At 48.0% G+C, this 24,866-nt stretch overlaps 2 protein-coding genes and 1 long non-coding RNA gene across 4 annotated transcripts in view; 1 reads left to right on the top strand and 2 right to left on the bottom strand.

The window, feature by feature from the left end:
- Nucleotides 1–2,204: 2,204 nt before the first annotated feature.
- Nucleotides 2,205–8,010, bottom strand: LOC138416009 (uncharacterized). Of its 2 annotated transcripts, none has more exons than XR_011247476.1 (3): nt 7,907–8,010; nt 5,144–5,308; nt 2,205–2,967 (listed from the first exon to the last, which is right to left on the bottom strand). It is a non-coding gene; the product is annotated as an uncharacterized lncRNA (long non-coding RNA). The 2 variants fall into 2 exon arrangements; XR_011247475.1 differs by lacking the exon at nt 7,907–8,010 and adding an exon at nt 7,182–7,306 and having other exon boundaries at nt 2,606–2,967.
- Nucleotides 8,011–22,001: 13,991 nt separating this feature from the next.
- Nucleotides 22,002–22,513, bottom strand: LOC138415875 (large ribosomal subunit protein uL23). The gene has a single exon (XM_069544407.1). The coding sequence runs from the start codon at nt 22,509–22,511 to the stop codon at nt 22,035–22,037; it is 477 nt and encodes a 158-aa protein (XP_069400508.1). The 5' UTR covers nt 22,512–22,513; the 3' UTR covers nt 22,002–22,034.
- A 1,219-nt stretch (nt 22,514–23,732) lies between these two features.
- CAPN8 (calpain 8) overlaps nt 23,733–24,866 on the top strand; it is a 75,250-nt gene continuing 74,116 nt past the window's right edge. The window contains exon 1 of the mRNA XM_069545112.1: nt 23,733–23,969. Coding sequence (XP_069401213.1) covers nt 23,733–23,969 — 237 coding nt within the window. The remainder of the gene's footprint in view (nt 23,970–24,866) is intronic.

Genomic DNA, 24,866 nt, shown 5'->3' with positions numbered 1-24,866 from the left:
AGCACGGCTGCTTGAGAGGTGACCGGGCATGGTATGAAGGGCCTGGGGACACTCTTCCAAGCCAACTTCTTAACTGACCCCTCTATGTGCCAGGCTGAGCGCCGCTCACTATACACGTTTGCACATTTAAATCTTTAATTGGTCAGGGAGATCTTATTTCCTCATTTGACAGACGAGGAAACTGAGGCCCAGCAGAGTGACAGCTATTATGTAACAGAGCCTTTGTCCTGTCCAGTCTCTTTTCCTGGCTTAGGAGGGCAAGGGGCCACCTCTCCCCTAGGACTGAGGCTGAGGCAAAGCTAGTTCTGTCTTCTCCTCAACTTTCAGGCCCGTGATCAGAATCTAGCGGAGAACAGGAGGAATACAAATTCTGCAGTGTTAACAACATATGGTTTTGTTTTAGAGACTTCTCCTTGCTGGAGCTGCTGCAGAACTTATTCTTTCCTCATGCGTGTCCCGTGAGGGTTGGAAGGGCCTGTTGGATTCCACCGCGCGGAGGGGGTGTCCTGTGTGTTTCCAAGGGCTAGGCTGGGCCGTGCCTGGCAAAGCAAGCTTCCAAAAGCCCAGACAGTTTCTTGGGCCCTTTGATGATTTTATCAGTCAGCTGGAACTCAAGGTATTTTATCCGACTCTTGCCAAGAGGCCAGAGAGGCTGGTACCTACCACACACCATTTCTGGGAGCAGTTTCCATAGAAGGGGTCCCCTGGTGATAGCTTTGCTGATAATGTTATATCTTGTATTTGTGGGGTCCTTTGGAGTTGTCAAAACACTAACCATCAATTCTTTTATAGCTTCAAATGGGGGAAAACTACCTGCGTGGCAAAGTTCACAGAGTTGTTTGTAAGCGTCGAATCACAGGGTGCATGAAATTGCTGGCACTGGACTGCCTTGGCCGCTTCACCAGCAGCCGCGCACCTTTGTCCTCAAGGCCGGGGTGTCCTTGACGCTCTGGGAGCGATTCCTCTATTTTCATGCCACCTGTAGCAGGGAGGGACCGCAGGGCGGGTGTTCTCTCCTCTGCTGGAAGCAATAAGCTCCAATGTCTGCACCACAGGTGCTGGGATGGGGGCTGGCCCCAACCATAACTTCCATCAGCAGAACCTCTAAGCCCCCCACATAAATACATTTCTGAGCCGGAACAGGGGGCTTACTAGGCAAAAAAGCCTCAAGACCAGGCCCCAGTGCACCCCGCTATACCTACTATCTCCATCTCCAGCCCTAAGCTTTTTTTTTATGTAGAAGTTCTAGAACTGCCCCACGTATGCTCCAGCTCAGATGACGAGAAGGCAGAAGGGATACTCGGCCCCCTCTGCCCTCCCTGTCTGCAGGCTTGGTGGCTGCCGTGCAGTTGTCCCCACCACGCCCACATGAGCTGGGACAGAAACCAGCTTCCCCAGTAATGTTTGCGGCTGTTCAGAGCAATGGTAAACATCACCAGGGCTCATTTGTTTACACTGGGATGTGGGTAACTGCATCAGAGAAGCCTGGCTCTGTCTGGTCTCTTGGATTCATTACTTCTCCCAATTCCATTCCTGTTTTTTTCAGCCAATCAGTCAACAGGCTTGTTATCGGAGAATGAACTTGAAAATGTTTCATAACCACTGTGTCTCCAGATACCCACCCGTTGGAAGGGAAGCTGGTGGCTGCACTGATCTAGCCTCTGTTGGGATAGGTGGTAATCCTACAGCGCGTGGACTGGGTTGACGTGGGGCTGGGGATCGCAGACCGGGCTAGAACAGTGAGCGGACATGGATGGGGTTGGGGCAGCCAGTCGCCAATCCTGCTGTTCCAAGGATAGCCACACAGCCCTCTCTCCTAATCCCTCTGTGTTAGTCACTTGGTCATGACCAAATCTTTGTAACCCAATGGACTGTAGCCCATCAGGCTCCTCTGTCCATGGGATTCACCAGGCAAGGATACTGGAGTAGGTTGCCATGCCCTCTTCCAGGGGATCTTCCCAACCCAGGAATCAAACCTGGGTCTCCGGCACTGCAGGCAGACTCTTTTCCATCTGAGCCACCAGGGAAGCCCCATGCCCCTCCACATTCCCCACACTCTGTTACAGATGCTATTTGGCAGTTTGGGGTATTTTTTTCTCCTCTGTGCAATATCGCATTCCACCTGGGCGCAGGCACCACTCTCTTGCTGTTACTTTTTACCTTCTTTCTCCTTTAGGCACAGGGCTCAACCTAGTGACATCTTGTTTTTGCTGTCATCCAATTTATTCCTGGGACCTAGATTCAGGAACCTTTCCATTTCCCCACTCCCTTTGGCCGCCCATCAAGGCAACATCTCAAAATGATCATGACTCAGTGTCAACACCAGGAACTTAAGTGTGGATCTGAGGCAAGTGTCTTAACCTTCCTAAGCCTCAGTTTTTCCATCTGTAAAATAGGGATGATTACATCAGTATTAATAATGTACTATGTGCAAACAGAGGAGACATAAATATCTCTTGGGTTGTTGAGAAAAATCAAGTGAGGACTTGGGACTTCCCTTCTGTACAACGAAGCCCTGGAAGCACTCTAATTACTGAAGTGTTTCACCTTTTGAGAGCCCTGTGACAGAATCCCAGGGATGGAACTGTAGAGGCCTTCCCCTTCAGTGTTTATCAAACTTTACTCAGCAGATCGTAAGTTCCATGAGACGTCAATGGCTGTTCTGCAGTGTTGTGGGTGTGAGTATGTGTGTGTTAGCTTTTAGAGATCAAATAAATCTGGGACACATTTCCGATTATGTTACCCTGTTGAGAATCATAATGTATATTCTTATGTTAAAGACTTAGGCAAGTCCCATAGCGAAGAATTCTGTTTTACCTAGTTTGTCAATGTGGGTCCTCCAGGGAGCAAATGCCAGCGTGAAACTGGACATGCAAGATGTTGATTGGGGGTGATACCCATGAAAGAGAAGTGCAGAGGGGGCAGAGGATGTCGGGGAGTCTTTGGACCACAGTATAAGCCTGACACCTGTGGAAAGAGAGAAAGAGAAGGAAAGATGACGGGGTTGGTGGGCCAGCAGTGCCACCTGAGAAAGTCCCAGCCAACTCACGAAGGACACCTGAGCAAAGTTGGCCTGTTAGAGGTGGACAGAAATGGCCAGCTCGGCGCCTCTGCTGTATGTCAGGGGCTGGAGCAGCCTAGGGAGAGTTGGTCTTCATCTTGAATACTCTGCACATTTTTTTTTCTTTTATTCCTCACAGTAACCCTAGGAGATGGGTCTTGTTGTTTTCCCCACATTTACAGATGAGGAAACTGAAGCACCAGGAGTTCCAGTTACTTCCCTGGGGTCATCCAGCCAGTGAGTGGGGGAGCTGGAATTTGAACGCAAAGCTGCATTTGGGAAGCCCTGCCCGTCTATGGGGTTGCATAGAGTCGGACACGACTGAAGCGACTTAGCAGCAGCAGCAGCAGCCCTAGACCCAGGGCCATGTGGTTTGCAGAACCAATGGGGCGAAAAATGAACTTTCTGACCCTTATTCACCAGTATGGCCCAGACTGCACAGTCACTGATGGCTTCCAGGTTCTCAATCAAAGATCTTCATTCTGGGGCTTCCCTAGTGGCCCAGTAGTTAAGACTCCCATTTCCACTATATGGGACATGGGTTCAATACCTGGCTGGGAACTAGATCCCACTTGTGGCATAGCACGGTCAAAATAAATAAATAAAATTTAAAAAGACATCTACATTTCCTAATGGCTCAATTTTTTTTTTTTTTTAAAGAAGATCTTGGTTTCTCAAAGACTATAGATGATATTCTGAGCCATACCTTTTGAGCTGTTTGGCAGGTTGGAAGGCTTCTCTCTTCTTGCTTCATCCTGTGCAGCCCTTTCCCTCCTCAAAACCTTTTCCCCCTCTGTTTCCGTGGACACTCCCTCCCCTGGCTTTCCTCCCAGGTCTCAGCCTATTCTTCCTCAACCACCGTCACCAGCTCCCCTTCCTCTGCCTGTGCCCTTTGTGTACAACTGATCCAGCTCTTCCTGTTTCAGAATCTGCCTGGTCCATCTTCCACTCTTGCTTTCAGCTTCCAGCCACAGGGGCCACGTGTGCACGCAGCCAGAGCTGGGAGCAGAACTAGGATGTCTGCACTGCCTGATGCTTCCTCCTCGGAGAGGTTGTTTGTCTTCTATAATAAACACACACACCACACACACACACAAGCAGACACTTGCTCGACTTTTCTACAGAGATATTTACCTTTTAGAATGTTAATTTGGGCTTCCAGGCACAGTGAATCTTAACGGCGCCCAAGTCATTCTCCAGACAGTTTATAACCTAAACTTCCATATGATTTAAAGCTTGGGAAGAACTTCCTTAGCACTAGTCCCTTCTGAGGATGAGCCTGTCAGTTACGGAGCCCGTGACCGGCTGTCCCTGCCTGGGTGTTCAGCACTCAGGTTCTTCCTTGGCCCAGAAAGAGGCCCTGCCCAGCAGCTCCCAAGTGAGCCCCTGCCTGGGGCCAAATAAGGGAATATTACCAGAGGAGCCTCCCAGCTGAGTTGGGGTCTGAGTCATGTCCTAGCGATGTAGCCGCACAGGGTCTGACTCAGAGAGCGGAGGTTCTTCAGCATCTAATGGCAAGGATGAGACTCACCAAGGCTACCGGCTTGGAGGTGGAGAAGAGGGCAGGACCGTCTCCTCCCATCTCATCACCAGATGAGAGGCCGAGGCCAGAGAAGGGCTGTGGCAGCCGTAGGAGAGGGCTGGGGCTGGCACGGAGGCCTCCGCTTCTCAGAGCGGGGTCTGGTCCTGCTACCTGCCTCCACCCACCTCAGGCTGTGTCCAGACTCTGCTTGGAACCTGCAGTGGGGCCCAGTCACCCCTGCTCTGACCCAGTTTATGCCGGAGAAGCCTCAGCTTCCTGACTCATATTCAGAAGGGAGTGGCCTGGAGGAATTCTTTTCTAGAAACTGATCAGAAATGCAAGCCATCTCAAGACATAAGTGCTCTCTCGTGTATATTCTATGATGTGGACTTGAATATAAATCAGAAAACATGATAATGAATAATTAGAGCTGTTACCTTAGCACTTTTTGTATAACTTCTGTTACAGCATTTATAACCAGGTGTGACAAATATTTATGGGTCTGATCCCTGCCTAGCCTGTAAGTTCCTGAAATGGAGGACTGGGTCTTTCTTACTCACTTTGTGACCTTGGCACAGTGCCTGGCGCCTGATGGGTCCCTGGTAGAGGTCTGTTGACGGAGGGATCATAGACACAAAGCTTCCCCAAGGCAAAGCTTGCTGTTTTCTTCACTGTCTGTGTTGCCTATATGCGCTTCCCTGTTGGCTCAGCGGTAAGGAATCCTCCTGCAATGCAGAAGTTGCAGGAGACGCAGGTTTGATTGGTAGGCTGGGAAGATCCCCTGGAGGAGGGCATGGCAACCCACTCCACTATTCTTGCCCTGAGAATCCCACGGACAGAGGAGCCTGGTGGACAACAGTCCATGGGGTCACAAAGAATCGGACACGACTGAAGCAACTTAGCATGCCCGCATGTCACTTATATAGGGTAGAGGAGATGCTGCTTAGGGCCTTGTGTCCTGCTAAAGGGATCCCTGAACTCAGAGTTTTTTTCTCTGAACTGAGTTTCAGTCAGTTGAGTTGCTCAGTCGTGTCCTACTCTTTGTGACCCCATGGACTGCAGCAGGCCAGGCCTCCCTGTCCATCACCAATTCCTGGAGCTTACTTAAACTCATATCTACCGAGCTGGTGATGCCATCCCACCATCTTATCTTCTGTCGTCCCCTTCTCCTCCTGCCTTCAATCTTTCCCAGCATCAGGTCCTTTCTAAGCAGTCAGTTCTTTGCATCAGGTGGTCAAAGTATTGGAGGTTCAGCTTCAGCATCAGTCCTTCCAATGCATATTCAGGACTGATTTCCTTTAGGATGGACCAGTTTGATCCTCAGAGTTTCTAGGAGCCCAGATTTAACATCCATGATGATTGTTTCTAGGGTCCCTGTTTTTCGTGGGGGTGGGGTGCACCATCCCTCTCTAAAGGAGAATCAGAAGGTTTCTTCCCAGGGGTGGGGGCCTGTGACGTCTTCTCTAGGAGGAAGGTGGGAATGTTCTTGATCAGTTTCCTGCAAGTGTCTCCTGCTGCCTCCCTCCTCCTCTCACGCTCTGTGGCTGGACTGGTCCTTCCTTCAGGTGTGGATGTTAATGCTGGTATCACACAGCCCAGTCTCTCTACCCCATTTCCACCCACTGGGGGCATGTAGGGCCAGTTACAAACCAGAGACCCAGGGCACTCTCTCTTGGCCTCTTGCAGGGCGTGGTGGTGGTGGGTAGGGTGGAGGGGAGTGGGAGTGTGGAGGCGGGCAGAGGGCCCAGAGGTGAGCCTGGGAGGTGGGGAGGCGGCTGGCTCCTCTGCAGGCCCTCAAAGGAAAGGAAAGTGAAGTCTCTCAGTCATGTCTGGTTCTTTGTGACCACATGGACTGTAGCCTACCAGGCTCCTCCATCCATGGGATTTCCCAGGCAAGAATACTGGAGTGGGTTGCCATTTCCTTCTCCAGGGGATCTTCCTGACCCAGGGATCGAACTCAGGTCTCCTGAATTGCGGGGTAGACGTTTTCCGGCTGAGCCACCAGGGAAGCAGGTCCTCGAGGGAGTCATAAAATGGTTAAGGAGGTGAGTGTGAAGGTCAGGCTGGGTCGGGGAGGAATCGGGGTCAGGGTGGAGGGTGCCCCTGAGCCCCATGGCAGGAAATGCCAAAGACACTGAAGGCTCATTCCAGAAGCAGAATCTGGTCTGATTGCAGACTCCCTTCCCTCCTACCCCTCCTCTCAGTCCCTAGAGCCTGCTTGACCTCAGAGGCAGGCCCAGAGGGAAAACTACTTGACAATGGTTTCTCCTCATTCCCAGTGGAACAGCTTGCTCACTCGCTGACAGGTTCTTGGAGAGAAAATACCCCTCTCCACCCTTTTGTGAAGCTGGGATGATTTCTTTGAGTCTGAGAATTTTAACTATTGCCGTGATGACCCAAATAACAAAATACAAGCACCTAGTAAAGTCTTTTGGAGACGGCAATGGCACCCCACTCCAGCACTCTTGCCTGGAAAATGCCATGGATGGAGGAGCCTGGTAGGTTGCAGTCCATGGGGTCGCTAAGAGTCGGACACGACTGAGCGACTTCACTTTCTCTTTTCACGTTCATGCATTGGAGAAGGAAATGGCAACTCACTCCAGTGTTCTTGCCTGGAGAATCCCAGGAAGGGGAAGCCTGGTGGGCTGCCGTCTATGGGGTCGCACAGGACACGACTGAAGCAGCTTAGCAGCAGCAGCAGTAAAGTCTTTACCGTAAGAACCCTGACCGGTAAGGAACAAGAGACTTTATTGCCCTCTCTCCCCTTCCCTCTCTCTTTCCTCTCCTTAAATCTTCCTATCCTCTCCTGTTTTTCTAGTTCCCCGGTCCTGGACACAGAAATCTGGTCGAAGGGCCCTCAGCCTGAGCTGAGGATTGGAGACTGATCACCTCCTCTTGGCAGAGAACTCGAATTCTGGTTCTGGTCTGCTAGGGCCGAGTTCCAGTCCTCCCTTCTCTGGAGGCCCAGAGAAAAGTCCCATACCCATACGCCTGGGTATCTGTAGGTGGCAGGAGACGTTTGTAAGGCCACCCCTTCGCGCCCCCTCTCCCGCCTCCTACCCCTTCTTCTTTCAGCCTGGCTTCCTTTCCTCCCTTGATTCTTTTATTTAAAGGCTCCCCTGGTGGTGCAGAGGTTAAAGCGTCTGCCTGCAATGTGGAAGACCTGGGTTCGATCCCAGGGTTCGATCCCGGGGTTCGATCCCGGGGTTCGATCCCGGGGTTCGATCCCGGGGTTCGATCCCGGGGTTCGATCCCGGGGTCCGATCCCAGGGTCGGGAAGATACCCTGGAGAAGGAGATGGCAACCCACTCCAGTATTCTTGCCTGGAGAATTCCATGGACGGAGGAGCTTGGTGGGCTACAGTCCACGGGACGCAAAGAGTCGGACACGACTGAGCGACTTCACTTTCACTTTCACCGTCCACCGGGGTGGGTGACGTCACAACCAGTCAGAAGACAAGGCGAAAGGGCGCCGCTGAAGGCCTCTGGTGTTGTGCTGGCGCCACCACGTGGCAGAACGCAGTATTGTCGTTTCGAAGTCATAAAACCCCCAAAAAAGCTGCGGAAAAGGAAATCTCTACCTCAAAGTCCTTTGATAATTTTCGGTATCAATGAGTAAAACTGGTAAACAGTTTTGCCATGGATCTCAGGAATTTAAGTCCAGAGTCCAAAACACTCTGGAGTTTGATACTGAGTTACTTTGTTCATTTATCTATCTATCCATCCATCTCTTTCTAATCGGTCATCTACCACTATCATCAGTCAATCAACCAAGCATCTATGGACCCATCCATCTATCCATCCATATATGTATCACTATTCTGTCTAGGTGTAATGTGCCAGGTATAACAATGAGCCCTGAGGCCTCAACCATGAACAAGACACAGAGGATGTCTACAAGTAACTAGGAGATTACAGTTCACTGCCACAAATTACCCCATCCACGCGCTCTTAGTTGCTAAATCCTTTTAGAGTTCTTTAAACTAGAACAGTGCGTCAGTCTGTTTTGTCTTTCATGACTTCAGCATTTTTGAAGAACACAGGCTAGTTTCAGTGTCCTTGAGTCTGGGTTTGTCTGATGCTTCTTCTTGATCTGAGCTGTGCCTTTTGGCAACAATATCATAGAAATGATGCTGTATCCTTTTTAGCACTTCACATCCAGGAGGCACATGATATTGACTTGTCCCATTACTGGAGATGTTGATTTTGATTACTGAGGGAAGGTGGTGTCTGCCAGCTTCTCCACTGTGAAGGTATTTTGTCCTCTGTAATCAGTCATTTGATAGGAAATATTTTGAAGCTGTATTAATGTCCTGTGCCTAATCAAACTTTTGCCACCAGTTACAGCATTCATTGACATGTCTTGCCTGAAACAACCACTACCATGAGCATTACAAACTAGCGGTTTCTTGTCTTATCATTCCTCCTGTCTTTCTTGGCTGGCATTCTGCTGTTAGGAAGAACTTTCCCTTCTCCTCCAATAAAGACACCCAAATTCTTATTTTACTCAGTAGATTCTAATCCATTACTGTCATTATTTATTTTTATCCTCAAGTCATCCAGTTGAAGTCCAAGTTGGTTGCTATGTCCTTTTAACATATCCCCACCATGCTTTATTGACTATGCCAAAACCTTTGACTGTGTGGATCACAATAAACTGTGGAAAATTCTGAAAGAGTTGGGAATACTAGACCACCTGACCTGCCTCTTGAGAAACCTGTATACAGGTCAGGAAGCAACAGTTCGAACTGGACATGGAACAACAGACTGGCTCCAAATAGGAAAAGGAGTACGTCAAGGCTGTATATTGTCACCCTGCTTATTTAACTTATATGCAGAGTACATCATGAGAAATGCTGGGCTGGAGGAAGCACAAGCTGGAATCAAGATTGCCTGGAGAAATATCAATAACCTCAGATATGCAGACACCACCCTTATGGCAGCAAGTGAAGAAGAACTAAAGAGCCTCTTGATGAAAGTGAAAGAGGAGAGTGAAAAAGTTGGCTTAAAGCTCAACATTCAGAAAACGAAGATCATGGCATCCAGTCCCATCACTTCATGGGAAATAGATGGGGAAACAGTGGAAACAGTGTCAGACTTTATTTTGGGGGGTTCCAAAATCACTGCAGATGGCGATTGCAGCCATGAAATTAAAAGACACTTACTCCTTGGAAGGGAAGTTGTGACCAACCCAGACAGCATATTAAAAAGCAGAGACATTACTTTGCCAACAAAGGTCTGTCTAGTCAAGGCTATGATTTTTCCAGTAGTCATGTATGGATGTGAGAGTTGGACTATAAAGAAAGCTGAGCGCAGAAGAATTGATGCTTTTGAACTGTGGTGTTGGAGAAGACCCTTGAGAGTCCCCCGGAACTGCAAGGAGATCCAACCAGTCCATCCTAAAGGAGATCAGTCCTGGGTGTTCATTGGAAGGACTGATGTTGAAGCTGAAACTCCAATACTTTGGCCACCTGATGTGGAGAGCTGACTCATTTGAAAAGACCCTGATGCTGGGAAAGATTGAGGGCAGGAGGAGAAGGGGACAACAGAAGATGAGATGGTTGGATGGCATCACCAATACAACGGACATGGGTCTGGGGACTCTGGGAGTTGGTGATGGACAGGGAGGCCTGGTGTGCTATGGTTCATGGGGTCGAAAAGAGTCGGACATGACTGAGCGGCTGAACTGAGCTGAACTGAGCCATTCTTTGAGCTCTCTCTTACTTTTTGGCACATCGCTAGAGTCCAGATTCCTCTTAAATGTTTTCTGCCCTAGTTCCATTACGTCATGGAATCTTTGTACCTTTTAGTGGAGAATGGTGTTTGGAAAGATCTAGGTGCTTATTGCTATTGAAGCAGCAATGCTCCCTGACCCTCATGGCAGACATATCTTGTCCTCTCTATAGAGGACACTGTCCTGTCACGAGCTAACAGGTCCACTCAAGGATTTTTTTTAAAAATTCTTTAGGGAAATGAACTTTTGTTTGAGTCACTATTCACCACTGAATAGAGTCCAGACTCTATAAGTTTACATGCTAATACACAGATTTTTGTCTGGTACTGAGGCAAATTATTTCTTTCAGGTAAAAGTAAAACAACAAAAACCAAATAAATCAGAAACTAAATCCTCAAATCCCTAAGGTTACAGTTTCCTTGCCTTGTATGACATTAACCAGCTTTGTATCTAACCCACATTTTATTTTATCATTCTTTATTCAGTATCTGCAATATTTAATCTCTCAAATTCTCTTTGAATCACGTTTTACCACCTTGCTGGTTTTCTTTTCAATAGAAAAATAAATTAGTTTAAAAATTGGGTAAATAAATGCATCTTCACTTTTATGTTTACGAAAGTGAATAAATGAAACAACATTTTAACTTATAAAAAATTATACTTTGCCTCATGAGTTCATACTGACCTTCAATTTCCAAACAAATACCACGTGGTTTGTTTTAAAGTTCCCTCTCTCCTTATTTGTAATTCCCTTCACCAACAGTGAAGAACGCCAGCAATGAGAACATCATTCTTAATATATTTCTTCATTTACTTAATCCAAGAATACTCTGAAAGTAGTTTTAAATTGCTAACTCATTCTACTGTGAAAAAATCAAAACTACCAATCAGTATTCAATATTTGTTTACAATTCTTTTTGTCTTTACTGAGGATCTATGGCCAAAATGCTGTTGGATTAGTTTTCCTTCTGCCTGACAGATTCTTTCTGAGTCTGAAATCTGTTTATAAAAGGCCTGGAACAGCACCCATAGCTAAGAATGTTGTTAACTGAGGAAGTTCCTTTTATACGAAAACGGATCCTCACTTTTTGCACAAAGCAGGCATGTAAATAGAAATATCAAATGCACATTGAACAGAATGTAAAAAAAAAAAAAAAGTTGTGTTGTGATCATATCCTAGGAGTTGTGCATTTAATTTACCAGTGAATAACATGCTTACTAGCCTTTTGCTGATATCCTAACTGCACATTAGTTCTTTGTGCCCCATGGAAAATGACAGCATTGACACATTTTAATTAACTCTCGATATTTTTCTCTATTTAAAACTCTGATCAGAGCTGATATCCCTCCAGAGAATCCCAGACAATAAAAAGCAGCTCTAATTCTCCAGAGTTCGGCAATTGAAAGCCAGTTTTAAACGAGAGGTTGAATGATGTTCCTGACTGTTCACTTTTATATGTGGTATTAGCTTACGTCTGGTGGTAAGGGGATTTTTTTATGACTCATAAATAATATCTTAATTTTTAATTTTTAAAAGCTGGGCTATACGTTTTGTTCATATTAGTGTTGGGAACAACAGTCTAACAAAGCCTAACCAGCTACAGAATTTGGAGTTTGCTGTCAACCCTGACCTGACCCATTTCATCACCCTTTCTCACTTCGGTGGTGGTGGTGGTTTAATCGCTATATTGTGCCCGACTCTTGAGACCCCATGGACTGTGGCTGCCAGGATCCTCAGTCCATGGGATTCTCCAGGCAAGAATGCTGGAGAGGGCTGCCATTTCCTTCTCCTTTTCTCACTTTAATGATATTCCATTTTCCAGGTACATAGTGCCCCTAAGCTCTCTTCTTACACATTTTTAGATGTTTAATAAAAATGAAAGAGTAGGGAAGGGGGCAGGCACAACCTTTAAAAGAATGACAGCTAGTTACCACCCTCTTGAGGGGTGAAACAGGAAGAGCAGTACTACACACTCACTGTTAAACCAAGCAGTTAGTTTCAAATGAATCTACAAGGCAGGTTGAAATGAAACAGGGATCTAGGGGGCAGCAAAGACCACCAGCCGCTGGAGTCAAAACACCTTGGCTCTGAAACCTTTAAAAATTCCTTGCCACTGACGGTTGCTGCTTGCAGCTCTAATTTCTGCTAGCTATCATCTCAACTGATCTGAGAAAGCACATCCCACCCCAATCAAGCCTCAGCTGATTGTAGCTTCCCATCAACATCTTACCTGCAGCCTCAAAAAAGACTCAGAACAGAACCACCCAGCTAAGTTATGCCCAACTTCCTTCCTCACAGAAATGGTAAGGTAATAAACAGTTGTTCTAGGCCACAACAACTGGGGTAAATTGCTAGCAGCAATAGATAACTAATATACAGGCTGATTTGTCTCACACTCTATTGATAATCACTGACTCCACTGGGCTCTTAATACTGCCTGGCAACCATCCTATTATGTTTCCATCCTTCCCTTCTCCCATTCCCCTTCATAACTTCTCTCTTTCAGATCTCCAACACCTCACCTCATTCTCAGTTTCACCTAAATGTCCTTAATTCCTACTTCCATGCGTAAAAATTAAAGCAATCAGAAGAGAACCTTCTGGGGTCCCATGGCCATACCTGCGATCATACCTGCTCTGCCTTCTCTCCTGTGACTAAGGATGGGCTGTCTACGCTCTTAGCTATGGCCAACCTTTCCCCTTGGGTGTAAAGGGGAAATGTGTAAGAAGAGAGCTTAGGGGCACTGTATACCTGGAAAATGGAGTATCATTAAAGCGAGAAAGGGAGAAGGAAATGGCAGCCCGCTCCAGCATTCTTGCCTGGAGAATCCCATGGACTGAGGATCCTGGCAGCCACAGTCTGTGGGATCTCAAGAGTCAGGCAGACTTAGCGACTAAAGGTTTTAGATCGGATCCCTTCTTGCCCACTCAAAGACATCCCTCATGAAATTCTCCTCCCGCCCCACCCCCGCCCCCCATCCGTTTCTGGAAGGAACAAGCATTGATCCGTGTCTAATTGCTACTTATAGTTCAAGCAAAATGAGAACTGAGAAGTAAGCGTTGGTTTTAGCAACATCATAGTCATGAGGTTCTTCACCCAATGGTTTATGCTGAAAATCTGACTAGAAGAGAGACTGGGAGGTGAGCATTGGACGCAGTGAGTATATACACCTCTTTGATGAAATTTTGTTGTAAAAAGAAGGGGGAAAATGAATCAGAAATATGGATTCAAGAAAAGTTAGAAACAAGAGAAATTAAAGGAAGGCTGCATGCGGAAGGAAATGACCTTGTAAGGAAAGAGAAAACTGATGATGCTATATCCACGGTTACCTGGCAGCGGGGATGGAGGGCAAGGGAGTGTGTGACCTAGTGATACTCCGAAAGAACAACCTCAAAAACACGTGCTAAGCTCTGGCAATTGCGCGCGGCACCCTGTGGCGGCTTCCGTGAGAAACCAGATGACGCATGCGCAGTTCCAGCTTTCCATGGCCTTGCTTTCTGCAATAGACTGGGTCAGGACAGTTCTCACCTTTCCCCCCAGCCTTTTCTTTTCTAGGAAGTAGTTTCCTTTTGGAGGAAATCACATTGCCCCTGTTACTCAAAACGTGAATCCTGAACTGTCAGAGCTCTAGGGTGGGGGTGGGGGGGTGGGAGAGGGTCTCCACAAGGCCGCTGTTCAGTGGTATCCTGGCAGTTTCCCCCCCAGCCACTCCAGGGCATGCAGAGGCGGGAACCTTGGCAATTCATCTCACCACCCTGCCCAACCCCACAGATTCTACCTGGCTTAGACTGTCATCCATTCTTGCCTGGTTTAGAGCAACCGCATCTTTTTTTAAAAAAATAATTTTATTTATTAATATGTATTTATTTTGGGCTGCACTGGGTCTCTGTTGCTGTGTGTGGACTTTCTCTAGTTGTGACCAGTGGGGGCTACCCTTCCTTGTGGTGTGCGGGCCTCTCATTGTGGTGGATTCTCTTGTGGCGGGGCGTGGGCTCTAGGTATTTGGGCTTCGGTAGTTGTGGCTCACCGGCTTAGCTGCTCTGTGGCGTGTGGAATCTTCCCAGATCAGGGATCAAACCAGTGTCACCTGTATTAGCAGGAAGGTTCTTAACCTCTGTACCACCAGGGAAGTTGCTAGTTGCTTTTAACTAGAGAAAAACTCCACCTCTGAAGTACCTACATGCCCTGTCATCTTGTCCACCACCTCATCCCTTACTCCAGCCACTCTGGAGCATTAATCGTGCATGCTAAGTCACTTCAGTTGTGTCCGACTCTTTGCAACCCTATGGACTGTAGGTCACCAGGTTCCTCTGTCCATGGGATTCTCCCAGCAAGAAGACTGGAGTGGGTTGCCATTTCCTCCTGCAGGGGATCTTCCTGACCCAGGGATCGAACCCGCATCTCTTACGTCTCCTGCATTGGCAGGTGGGTTCTTTACCACTAGTGCCACGTGGGAGCGTTAATGGTTCTTGCCTTTATTCTCCAAGCTCCTCTGGGCTCAAATGCAGTTTTCTTGTTTCCCTTTTTCAAATCCTTTAAGTCCCTTAATGCTGCAGGATCCAGCTGGAATGCCATCTTCTCCATGAAGCCTTCCTTATCATCTGTCCCCTTGGAATCGGCCACTCCTTTCTTTGAGTGGCCTGCTCTGTCTCTCGTGTAGCATCCAAGATCTTCGTGGGCAGGGGTGCTGTTTGCTTGTCCTTTGGTCCTGCTACTTGGTGTCTGCTCCTGCACAGCAAAGAGTTGGTGGGGAGAGGGCTTGTGGGTTGAAGGACTGAATGATCAATAGGCTTTTTTTTGTCTCAGGTTTCCTGCCTTGTGGCCTATTGCCCAGAGCAGGGCTTCCTGCTGGTAGGCAGTGTAGGTCCTATGCTGTGGAGAGAGCATGGAATTTAAAATCAGAAGGCTTTGGGGCATGTTTATCACGTGAATGACTTTGGGTTAATCTGGCAATACAATCTACCCATAGACTTGCTGCTGCTGCTGCTAAGTTGCTTCAGTCGTGTCTGACTCTGTGCAACCCCATAGACGGCAGCCCACCAGGGTCCCCCGTCCCTGGGATTCTCCAGGCAAGAACACTGAAGTGGGTTGCCATTTCTTCCTCCAGTGCATGAAAGTGAAAAGTGAAAGTGAAGTCGCTCAGTCGTGTCTGACTCTTAGCAACCCCATGGATTGCAGCACACCAGGCTGCTCCGTCCATGGGATTTTCCAGGCAAGAGTGGGGTACCATTGCCTTCTCCCTATAGACTTGCTCTGAGTCTCAAATTGGTCATGGGCTTGAAAGTGCTCCCTCTATTCAGATGCCAGTTTTTAGAGCTACTGGGTCTGCAAGATGTAGGTTGGCCACTGGGGGCAGTCTCAGCTGGTCTCTCAGCCGAGCTTGACTGGGTCCGCCCCTTCCTGCCAGCGATGAGGGCCTGGGATGGTATGTGAACCCACATGCCTGGCCTGCCCAGACTTCTGTATTCTCGGGGCTGTTTTAGGGTTCAGTCTTTCAGCTCTGGCACTCTTTGGTATGATGGGATTCTTGCCGTCCTGGGGCAGACCAGAAACCTGTCCTCCGTCCATGGGATTTTCCAGGCAAGAGTACCGGAGTGGGCTGCCATTTCCTTCTCCAGGGGATCTTCCCAAGCCAGGGATCGAACCTGGGTCTCCCACACTGCAGGCAGACGCTTTACCCTCTGAGCCACCAGGGGAGCCCGTCTTTTTCCTTAGAGACCACAAATGAATGCACAGATCACATCACACCATCTTCTTTGTACTATTATTTTCTTCTATCTTAAAAATTTAATTGTGAAATAATTCACATATTAGACAGCTCATTATTTTAAAGTATACAAATCTGTGGCTCCCATTACAGTCACTATGTTGTGTAACCATCACTGCTCCCTAATTCCAGAAAATTTCCATCACCCTAAAAAGAAACCGCATACCTGTTTGTGGTCAGTCCATTTCCCTCTCTGCTCAGCTCCTAGCAGCAAATAATCTACTCTGTTTCTGTGCACTTGGCTGGTCTGGTTATTGCTATAGATAGAACCATAGCTCTTTTGTGACTGCTGTGGTCACACTGGGTCTGCGGGATCTAGGTTGGCCGCTGGGAGGGAGCCTCTACTGGTTTTACAGCTCGGCTTGCCGGTCTGCCCCTTCTTTCACTTAGCATAGTATTTTCAAGGGTCAGCCTGTGTTGTACTGTGTGTCCGTTTTTTCATTCCTTTTTATGGCTGAATGATATTCAGTTGCACGGCGATACTACGTTTTGTCTATTCATCCGTTGATAGACACTGGGCTGTTTCCACTTTTTGGCTATTGTGAATAACATGTTCTGAGCATCAGAGTACATGTTTTCCTGTGGACTTGAGTTTTCAACTCTCTTTCAGTTCCCTGGAGTGGAATGTTCCTAGGAATTACTCTGTCACTACCTGTATTTAGCATTTTGTGGAACTGCCAGACGGGTTTCCAAAGTGCCTGTACATTTTCCATCCCCACCAGCACTGTGTGAGAACTCTGTAATCCTCTTGACATTAGATTCACCCCCTGCTTGCCTTAGAAATCTGAAATGGGAAGGCCCAGGAGAGAGGCTGAAGGTCGGGTTCTGCATGACAACAAGCTTTGCAGACTTCGTCTGAAAAGCACACTTGGGCTTTGGGGTGATTTGTCTTCCTTGCTGAGGGTACAAGGCAGCCTGTCCTTCTGGCTGAGAGGAGCCACTGGATAAAACAGTGCTCTGTCTGAACCGCACTCACCAGTGCTGTTTGCCAAGAAGGGTTCTTACTAGTCGGTGCCGCCTGGTGTGTTTCTGCGGGGCCTCGTCAGCCTCTGTCATGGAACTTGGGCTTCCTGGGTGGAACTGGCAGCAGCTCTTGCTGGGATGTCTGGGGTGTGAGGCTGGGGAGATGTCTGTCCAGGTTGACAGGGCCAGCGGGCGCCTGGCTGGGGAATAGGGAGACGCTGGCTGCCAGCTCAGGTGGGGCTGGTGAGCAGAGATGCCGCCTGACTTGGGAAATGAGGGCTCTGTTCACAGCAGTGCAGATCTGTCTGCCTAAAATGAAGACGGGTTTGTCCCGCGCAGCGTCAGGAGGTGATTTAGGCAGGTGGGGTGGGAAGGAGATCGGTAACCCCAAAGGAGCCACTTTCGGATAAAGGAATTTACGGGCTGCACTCACTCTGCCTTAGAGGGAGGGAGGGCTTGTTTATTTCAGTCCAGATGGAGGGAGGGCTTGTTTATTTCAGTCCATCTAAGGGTGAACCGTGAACTCCCTGATGTTCAAGCTGGTTTTAGAAAAGGCAGAAGAACCAGAGATCAAATTGCCAACAACTGCTGGATCATGGAAAAAGCAAGAGAGTTCCAGAAAAACATCTACTTCTGCTTTATTGACTCTGCCAAAGCCTTTGACTGTGTGGATCACAATAAACTGCGGAAAATTCTGAGAGAGATGGGAATACCAGACGACCTGACCTGCCTCTTGAGAAATCTGTATGCAGGTCAGGAAGCAACAGTTAGAACTGGACATCGAACAACAGACTGGTTCCAAATAGGAAAAGGAATATGTCAAGGCTGTATATTGTCACCCTGCTTATTTAACTTCTATGCAGAGTACATCATGAGAAATGCTGGGCTGGAAGAAACACAAGCTGGAATCAAGATTGCCAGGGGAAATATCAATAACCTCAGATATGCAGATGACACCACCCTTATGGCAGAAAGTGAAGAGGAGCTAAAAAAGCCTCTTGATGCAAGTGAAAGAGGAGAGCGAAAAAGTTGGCTTAAAGCTCAACATTCAGAAAATGAAGATCATGGCATCCGGTCCCATCACTTCATGGGAAATAGATGGGGAAACAGTGGAAACAGTGTCAGACTTTATTTTTTGGGGCTCCAAAATCACTGCAGATGGTGGCTGCAGCCATGAAATTAAAAGATGCTTACTCTTTGGAAGGAAAGTTATGACCAACCTAGACAGCATATTCACAAGCAGAGACATTACTTTGCTGACTAAGGTCCATTTAGTCAAGGCTCTGGTTTTTCCTGTGGTCATGTATGGATGTGAGAGTTGGACTGTGAAGAAGGCTGAGCGCCAAAGAATTGATGCTTTTGAACTGTGGTGTTGGAGAAGACTCTTGAGAGTCCCTTGGACTGCAAGGAGATCCAACCAGTCCATTCTGAAGGAGATCAGCCCTGGGATTTCTTTAGAAGGAATGATGCTAAAGCTGAAACTCCAGTACTTTGGCCACCTCATGCGAAGAGTTGACTCATTGGAAAAGACTCTGATGCTGGGAAGGATTGTGGGCAGGAGGAGAAGGGGAGGACAGAGGATGAGATGGCTGGATGGCATCATGGACTCAATGAATGTGAGTCTGAGTGAACTCCGGGAGATGGTGATGGACAGGGAGGCCTGGCGTGCTACAATTCATGGGGTGGCAAAGAGTCGGACATGACTGAGCGACTGAACTGAAGGGGAGTGTTTCCGGAGAAGGCAATGGCAACCCGTTCCAGTACTCTTGCCTGGAAAATCCCAGGGACGGCGGAGCCTGGTGGGCTGCCGTCTATGGGACACACAGAGTTGGACATGACTGAAGTGACTTAGCAGCAGCAGCAAGGGGAGTGTTTCAGGGAGGCTTGGAGAGAAACAGAGGCAGGGAAAACGAACCCACGAGCTCTCTGCCTGAAGGTACTGGGTCCACTATAGCTGGTGTGCATCTCTCCAACCACTGGGCATCTTATAGCCGTGGGTGTCTATCCATTCAGCAAATGTTTATTCAGTCCCTACAATGCTCCAGGAGCTTTCCGGCTCCAGTGACGCAGTGATGAGCAAAACAAACACAGACAGTTGTCCTTGTGGAGATCAGAGTCTGCCGGGGTGGAGGGGCGTTCAGCAAATTCACCCTGGCAGGGAACCGCCGGCTGCTGTGAGAGCCTACAGAAGGTGGATGTCTCTGTGTAGGGGGTCCAGGAAGACTTCCCTGGGGCACTGGGCATCTGAAGGCTGAGTAGGGGTGGGGGTGAGGAGAGGGTGTTTCCGGGGAAGGGCATAGCAGGTGCAAAGCCTTCAATGGGACAGAGCATGGCATTCCAGGACCTGAAAGAGGTCAGGGAGTGGAAAGCAGAGAGGGAGGGGGGTGGGGGACAGGGGGCAGAGAGGGAGCAAGGGGCCAGTCTGTTGAGTGGTGGGCAGACTTGTTCTCCTGAGTGATGGGCAGCCTTTGAGGGGGCTTTACGTTTGGAAGAGACATGGTTGGATTTGTATTTGAAATGTCTGCTCTGAGTAGAGTAAGATTGGCCATGGACGTCAGTCACAAGCTTCAGATAAGTAGGCAGTAGATTAAAAAATGGGGCTTCCCTGATAGCTCAGTTGGTAAAGAATCTGCCTGCAATGCAGGAGACCCTGGTTTGATTCCTGGGTCGGGAAGATCCCCTGGAGAGGGGAAAGGCTACCCACTCCAGTATTCTGGCCTGGAGAATTCCATGGACTGTGTAGGCCGTGGGATCATGAAGAGTCGGACACGACTGAGTGACTTCCATTTTCACTTTCAGATTCAAAAGTAAAAATAAGTATTTCCCTGCCTTTTGCACAGAGTTCCTAGATTTCCCCTGTAATCCCATGTGCTTGAGAGGATTCTGTGTTGAGGAATTATGGTTCTGGTTTTAAAGGAGGATGGGGCCACCCAAGTGAGACCAGGAGCAACGTTACTGAAGTGAAAGTAGCTCAGTCGAGTCCGATTCTTTGCAACCCCAGGGGCTATATTGTCCATGGAATTCTCCAGGCTAGAATACTGGAGTGGGTAGCCTTTCCTTTCTCCAGGGAATTTCCCAACCCAGGGATCTAACCCAGGTCTCCTGCATTGCAGGAAGATTCTTTACCAGCTGAGCCACAAGGGAAAAAGTAATCTTGAAATTTGGATGAACTTACTATTGGGGCAGATGGTGAATCAAGGTGCAGTTGAAGAAATGCAGGTGGGACCCCCAGAGAGATGAGGGCCTAGCCAAGTCTGTGATGCTAGCTTGAGCCTTTGAGGGTCATTTTTTGGCCTTGAATTTCTGGTGAAACCTGAAACCATATCTTATGCTGGATGCCTGGGGAGCAGACACTTCTTTCTCTTTGCCCAGACCCACTTGCCTGGTGAACTGCTCTACATACAGACAGTGGCTGGCTTAGAAGGTGGGAAGCTGGGGGCCTCAGAGTTCAGCCGGTTCAGAGCTTCTCAGAGTGTGGACTGTGGACCCCTGCATTTGGCATCATCTCTGTGATCACAGTATAAAAACTGCGGACTCCTGAGTCCTACCCCCACACCCACTGAATTAGAACTTTGGAGGGAGTGGGGAGCAAAGGCAGGAGTCAGCATTTTATTTTTTTAAAAAAATTTATCTATTAGGTTGCGCCATCGGGTGGGAACTTAGTTCCCTGACCAGGGATCAAACTTACACCCCCTGCAGTGGAAGGAGGATTTTTAACCCCTGGACTGCCAGGGAAGTCCCAGGAATCAGCATTTTAAGCAAATGTTTCATGGGAGTTTCACACACCCTGGATTTGTTTCCTGGGGCTGCTATAACCAGTTAACAAACTTTGTGGCTTAAAACAGCAGGAATATGTTCTCTCTCAGTTTTGGAGGCCAGAAGTCTAACATCAGTTCCACGGGGCTGAAACCAAGATGGTGGCAAGGCCACACCCCTTCCAGAGACTCTCGGGGAGGATTCATTCACGGCCTCTGTCCGCTTCTGGTGGCTGCTGGCATTCCTTGGCCTGTGACAGCATCACCCCAGTCTCTCTGCCTCTGTGGGTACATCCTCCTGTTCTGTCTGTTGTTAAATCTCCCTCGCCCTCTGTCTCATGAGGGTACTTGTAATTACACTTGAGGCTATGATGGTCTTCTTATTTTAAAATCCTTAACTTAATCACGTCTGCAAAAATCCTTTTTCTACATACGGTATGTACTATTCACAGGTTCCAAAGATTAGGACTAGATATCTTTGGGAGACCATTTTTCAGCTCCCTCACCCCCAAATTTCAAAAATCACTGATATTCCTATCCTTAGGGTAGACCAGGCCTAGGAAAATTGGAGCGCTGAGAAAAACAATCAATGCAAGGTCCCAGAGCCTGTTTTTCTACTGAGATTAGAACCCACAACTCTCTCTCTTTTTTTTTTAAGATGATACTTCCAATCCAAATTGAGGACTGGCAGAATTTTTATTTAATCTTTTTGATCTTAAGTATGAATCTCCCTTACCCCATGCCCAGAATTTGAGTTCTAACGGCACCGAATTATAGAATTAGAATATAAAATACTTCTCATTTGCTTTCTTCCATAATATGCATACAATAATTTCAAAACAATGACGAAAATTTTACTACTAACCGAATGATTAGTGAAAATAGTGTAAGATTTTTTCTTGTGGTTTCATAAGTTTTTCTTCCAAGATATGTCATATTGAAGGTTGTAACCAAATAACTTGTGTTTTTTTAGCCACTTTGAATCTGAATGGTGTGCTACCAATATGTTCATCCCATTTTATTTTATAGATTTTTTAAATGACAATTTTTAGGATTAAATATTTACACGTTCCAAGTCAAACCTATAAAATAAGCCTAGTTTCTATTCTGGACCGCCCCTCCCTATTTCCTTCCTCCCCTGTATGTAATCACTCTTCATATTACGTTTTCTTTTTTTTTTTTTTTTTTATAGTGAAAACTTTTATATTTGAAATTAGCCAGCTGGACTCAGTTTAGATGATCCCAATTTTGTTGGCAACATCCAAAGCATCGTAGTCAGGAGCCAGTCGAACATATGCCTTCTTCTCTCCATCAGGCCTGATCAGAGTATTGACCTTGGCCACGTCAATGTCATAGAGCTTCTTCACAGCCTGTTTGATTTGGTGTTTGTTGGCCTTGACATCCACAATGAACACCAGTGTGTTGTTGTCTTCTATTTTCTTCATGGCTGACTCGGTGGTGAGGGGGAATTTGATGATAGCATAGTGGTCAAGTTTGTTTCTCCTAGGGGCGCTCTTCCGAGGATATTTGGGCTGCCTCCTGAGCCGCAGCGTTTTGGGCCGCCGGAAGGTGGGTGACGTCCGGATCTTCTTTTTCTTGTGGCTGTGGACACCTTTCAACACTGCTTTCTTGGCCTTCAAAGCTTTTGCTTTGGCTTCAGCTTTAGGAGGGGCAGGGGCTTCCTTCTTTGCCTTCGGCGCCATCTTCATGAAAAGCACGTTTTCTTTCCTGTATTAATTTTCTGTTTCTACCGTAACCAATTATGACAAACTTAGTGGCTTTAAAACAACACAAATTTGGTTTCTATAGTTACATTGGAGAAGGAAATGGCAACCCACTCCAGTATTCTTGCCTGGAGAACTCCATGGACAGAGGAGCCTGGCAGGCTATAGTCTATGGGGTCACGGACACAACTGAGTGACTAAGCACAGCACATAGTTACGTAGGTTGGAAGACTGATAGCTTTCACTGCGCAGAAAGCAATTTGTCAGAAGGCTCTGCACCTTTCTTAAGGCTCTACGGGAAAACCCATCTCCTTGCTTTTTGCAGCAAGGATGGGTTTTAGAGGCTATCCACAGAACCCACAACTCTTGATCCTCAGGCCTTCTCTTTCTGGTCCTGGTTCCCAGGAATAATGATGACTGATTATTTACTGAGTGCTTCTTAGGTACTCTTCTAAGCAAATTCTATGTCCTATCTCATCACTCTTCCAAACAAGCCTATATAAGGTAGGTCCTACTATTACCTTCCATTTTACAGTTGAGAAAATTGAGGGGATGAGAGGTTAAATGACTTGCCCCAGGTGACAGGGCTAATTACTGGTGGAGTTGGGATAGATGCCCAGGAAAAGGCCAAACCCTTTACTCATAGGTGGAGCCCCTTTGCTTGGGGTTACTCTGATGCTTTCCGTGACTCACCCTTCTCTGATATTTCTATCTTTCTAGAAAATATGTAGCCAAACTTTTCTGGAAAGAAGGGTGACCCCTCCAACCTCTTTCCTTTCTGCTGAGAACCAATTCTGTGGTAAATACTGGCCTTAAGCTACCCAATAGGCCTTCTCATCTCAGCTGATGGTGCCAATGGCAGGTAAGCAGGTCTTGCAAAGAGATGGGGATGGGTGACTGTGATCCTCAAGAATGTCTTAGGCTTATGGCCTGGGAGGGGCCCTGGAGGGTTCCTAGCCTCCAAATTGTCTGCTGGAAGGCAGAAGGGGAGGGCAGGGCAGGTTCACCTGCACCCTGGGTACATATTTGCTCCTGGCCCTGACTCACTGCCCTCTGGATGGGGGTGGGGGCCCTCAGGTGAAATGTTCACCTGCTCCACCCTCCCCTCCCCTGCTTCACATGCCTTATAGCTTCCCTCCCAGCGGGGCAGGTCTCTGAGAGCACGGAGCAGCCCTGCCCTCTGTCTACCCAACCGAGCCCTCGGCCATGGCAGCCCCGGCGGCCCGCATAGCCAGGCAGCGCGCGGCCGCTGAAGGCCTTGGCTCCAGCCAGAAGGCCGTGAGGTACTTGGGCCAGGACTTCGAGACCTTGAGGCAGCAGTGCTTGGACTCGGGGCTCCTGTTTAAGGACCCAGAGTTCCCAGCGTGCCCGTCAGCTTTGGGCTACAAGGATCTCGGACCTTGCTCCCCTCAAACTCAAGGCGTTGTCTGGAAGCGGCCCACGGTAAGGAGGTGGGCATGCTGCTGAGAGTCAGGATGGAAGTCCCTCACTTCTGGGCAGTAGTTGAGGGAGAAGTTATGATTCTTGACCCTGTTCCTGGATCCCATATTTCAGACAACCGCCACCCTCTGCACCCCCACTTAAAATTTATTTTTCAGAGACAGTAAAGTATAGAGGGAAGAGTATGCATGGGTTTTGGAACAAGACAAGTTAGATTGGAATCCTGGGATCAGAATCATCCCTTACCTCCAGCCATCTCCTCCCTTTCTGTTTTCATCCAATCAGTTTTACAAAACAGTTACCTCCCCTGGAGAAGGAAGTGGCAACCCACTCCAGTATTCTTGCCTGGAACATCCCATGGGCAGAGGAGCCTGGCGGGCTACAGTCCATGGGGTTGCAGAGTTGGACACGACTGAGCACTGCCTCTGAGCATAACTCCCTGGCCTGGCCTCCCTCCAGCCCTCCCATGGCCATTTCCCACCCTTCTCTGGAGCCTATCTGGGTACTTTGAGATGTTGACAACGTCCAGGTTGGGTTTATAGTCTAATGTCAGGAGTTGACAGCCATGTTTCATTTCAACAGATGGGTTTTTTTTTTTCCTTTTTTTAGGCCTGTTTTGGGCCAGGCATTGGCTCTGCCCTGTTTGGGAAGGTGGTTGGGGAGAACTGTGGGCTCAACTGTGGTCTCAGCTCTGATGGAGGTTGTGGGAGGCAGACAAGTGAATAAAGGACTGACATCCTGGGCAGAATGAAGGAAATGCTAACAGAGACATAAACCATGCGTGTGGGACCCTGGGATGTTAAGACTGAATGATGGGAAGACTTAAGGGAAGAGGATGCATTCGAGTGGAATGAAAGACCCCAGGGAGCCTGGGGGAGGTGAGATGGATGAGTTGGGAGG

This window comes from Ovis canadensis, chromosome 12, assembly GCF_042477335.2.
Source record: "Ovis canadensis isolate MfBH-ARS-UI-01 breed Bighorn chromosome 12, ARS-UI_OviCan_v2, whole genome shotgun sequence".
NCBI classification, from domain to species: Eukaryota; Metazoa; Chordata; class Mammalia; order Artiodactyla; family Bovidae; genus Ovis; species Ovis canadensis.
Note: the sequence above shows the minus strand (reverse complement) of the source record. Positions and strands in the feature narration are given on the sequence as shown.

Bases quoted from the DNA above. Each gene is read 5' to 3' on its own strand.
- LOC138415875 (XM_069544407.1), bottom strand. From the start codon at position 22,511: ATGAAGATGGCGCCGAAGGCAAAGAAGGAAGCCCCTGCCCCTCCTAAA.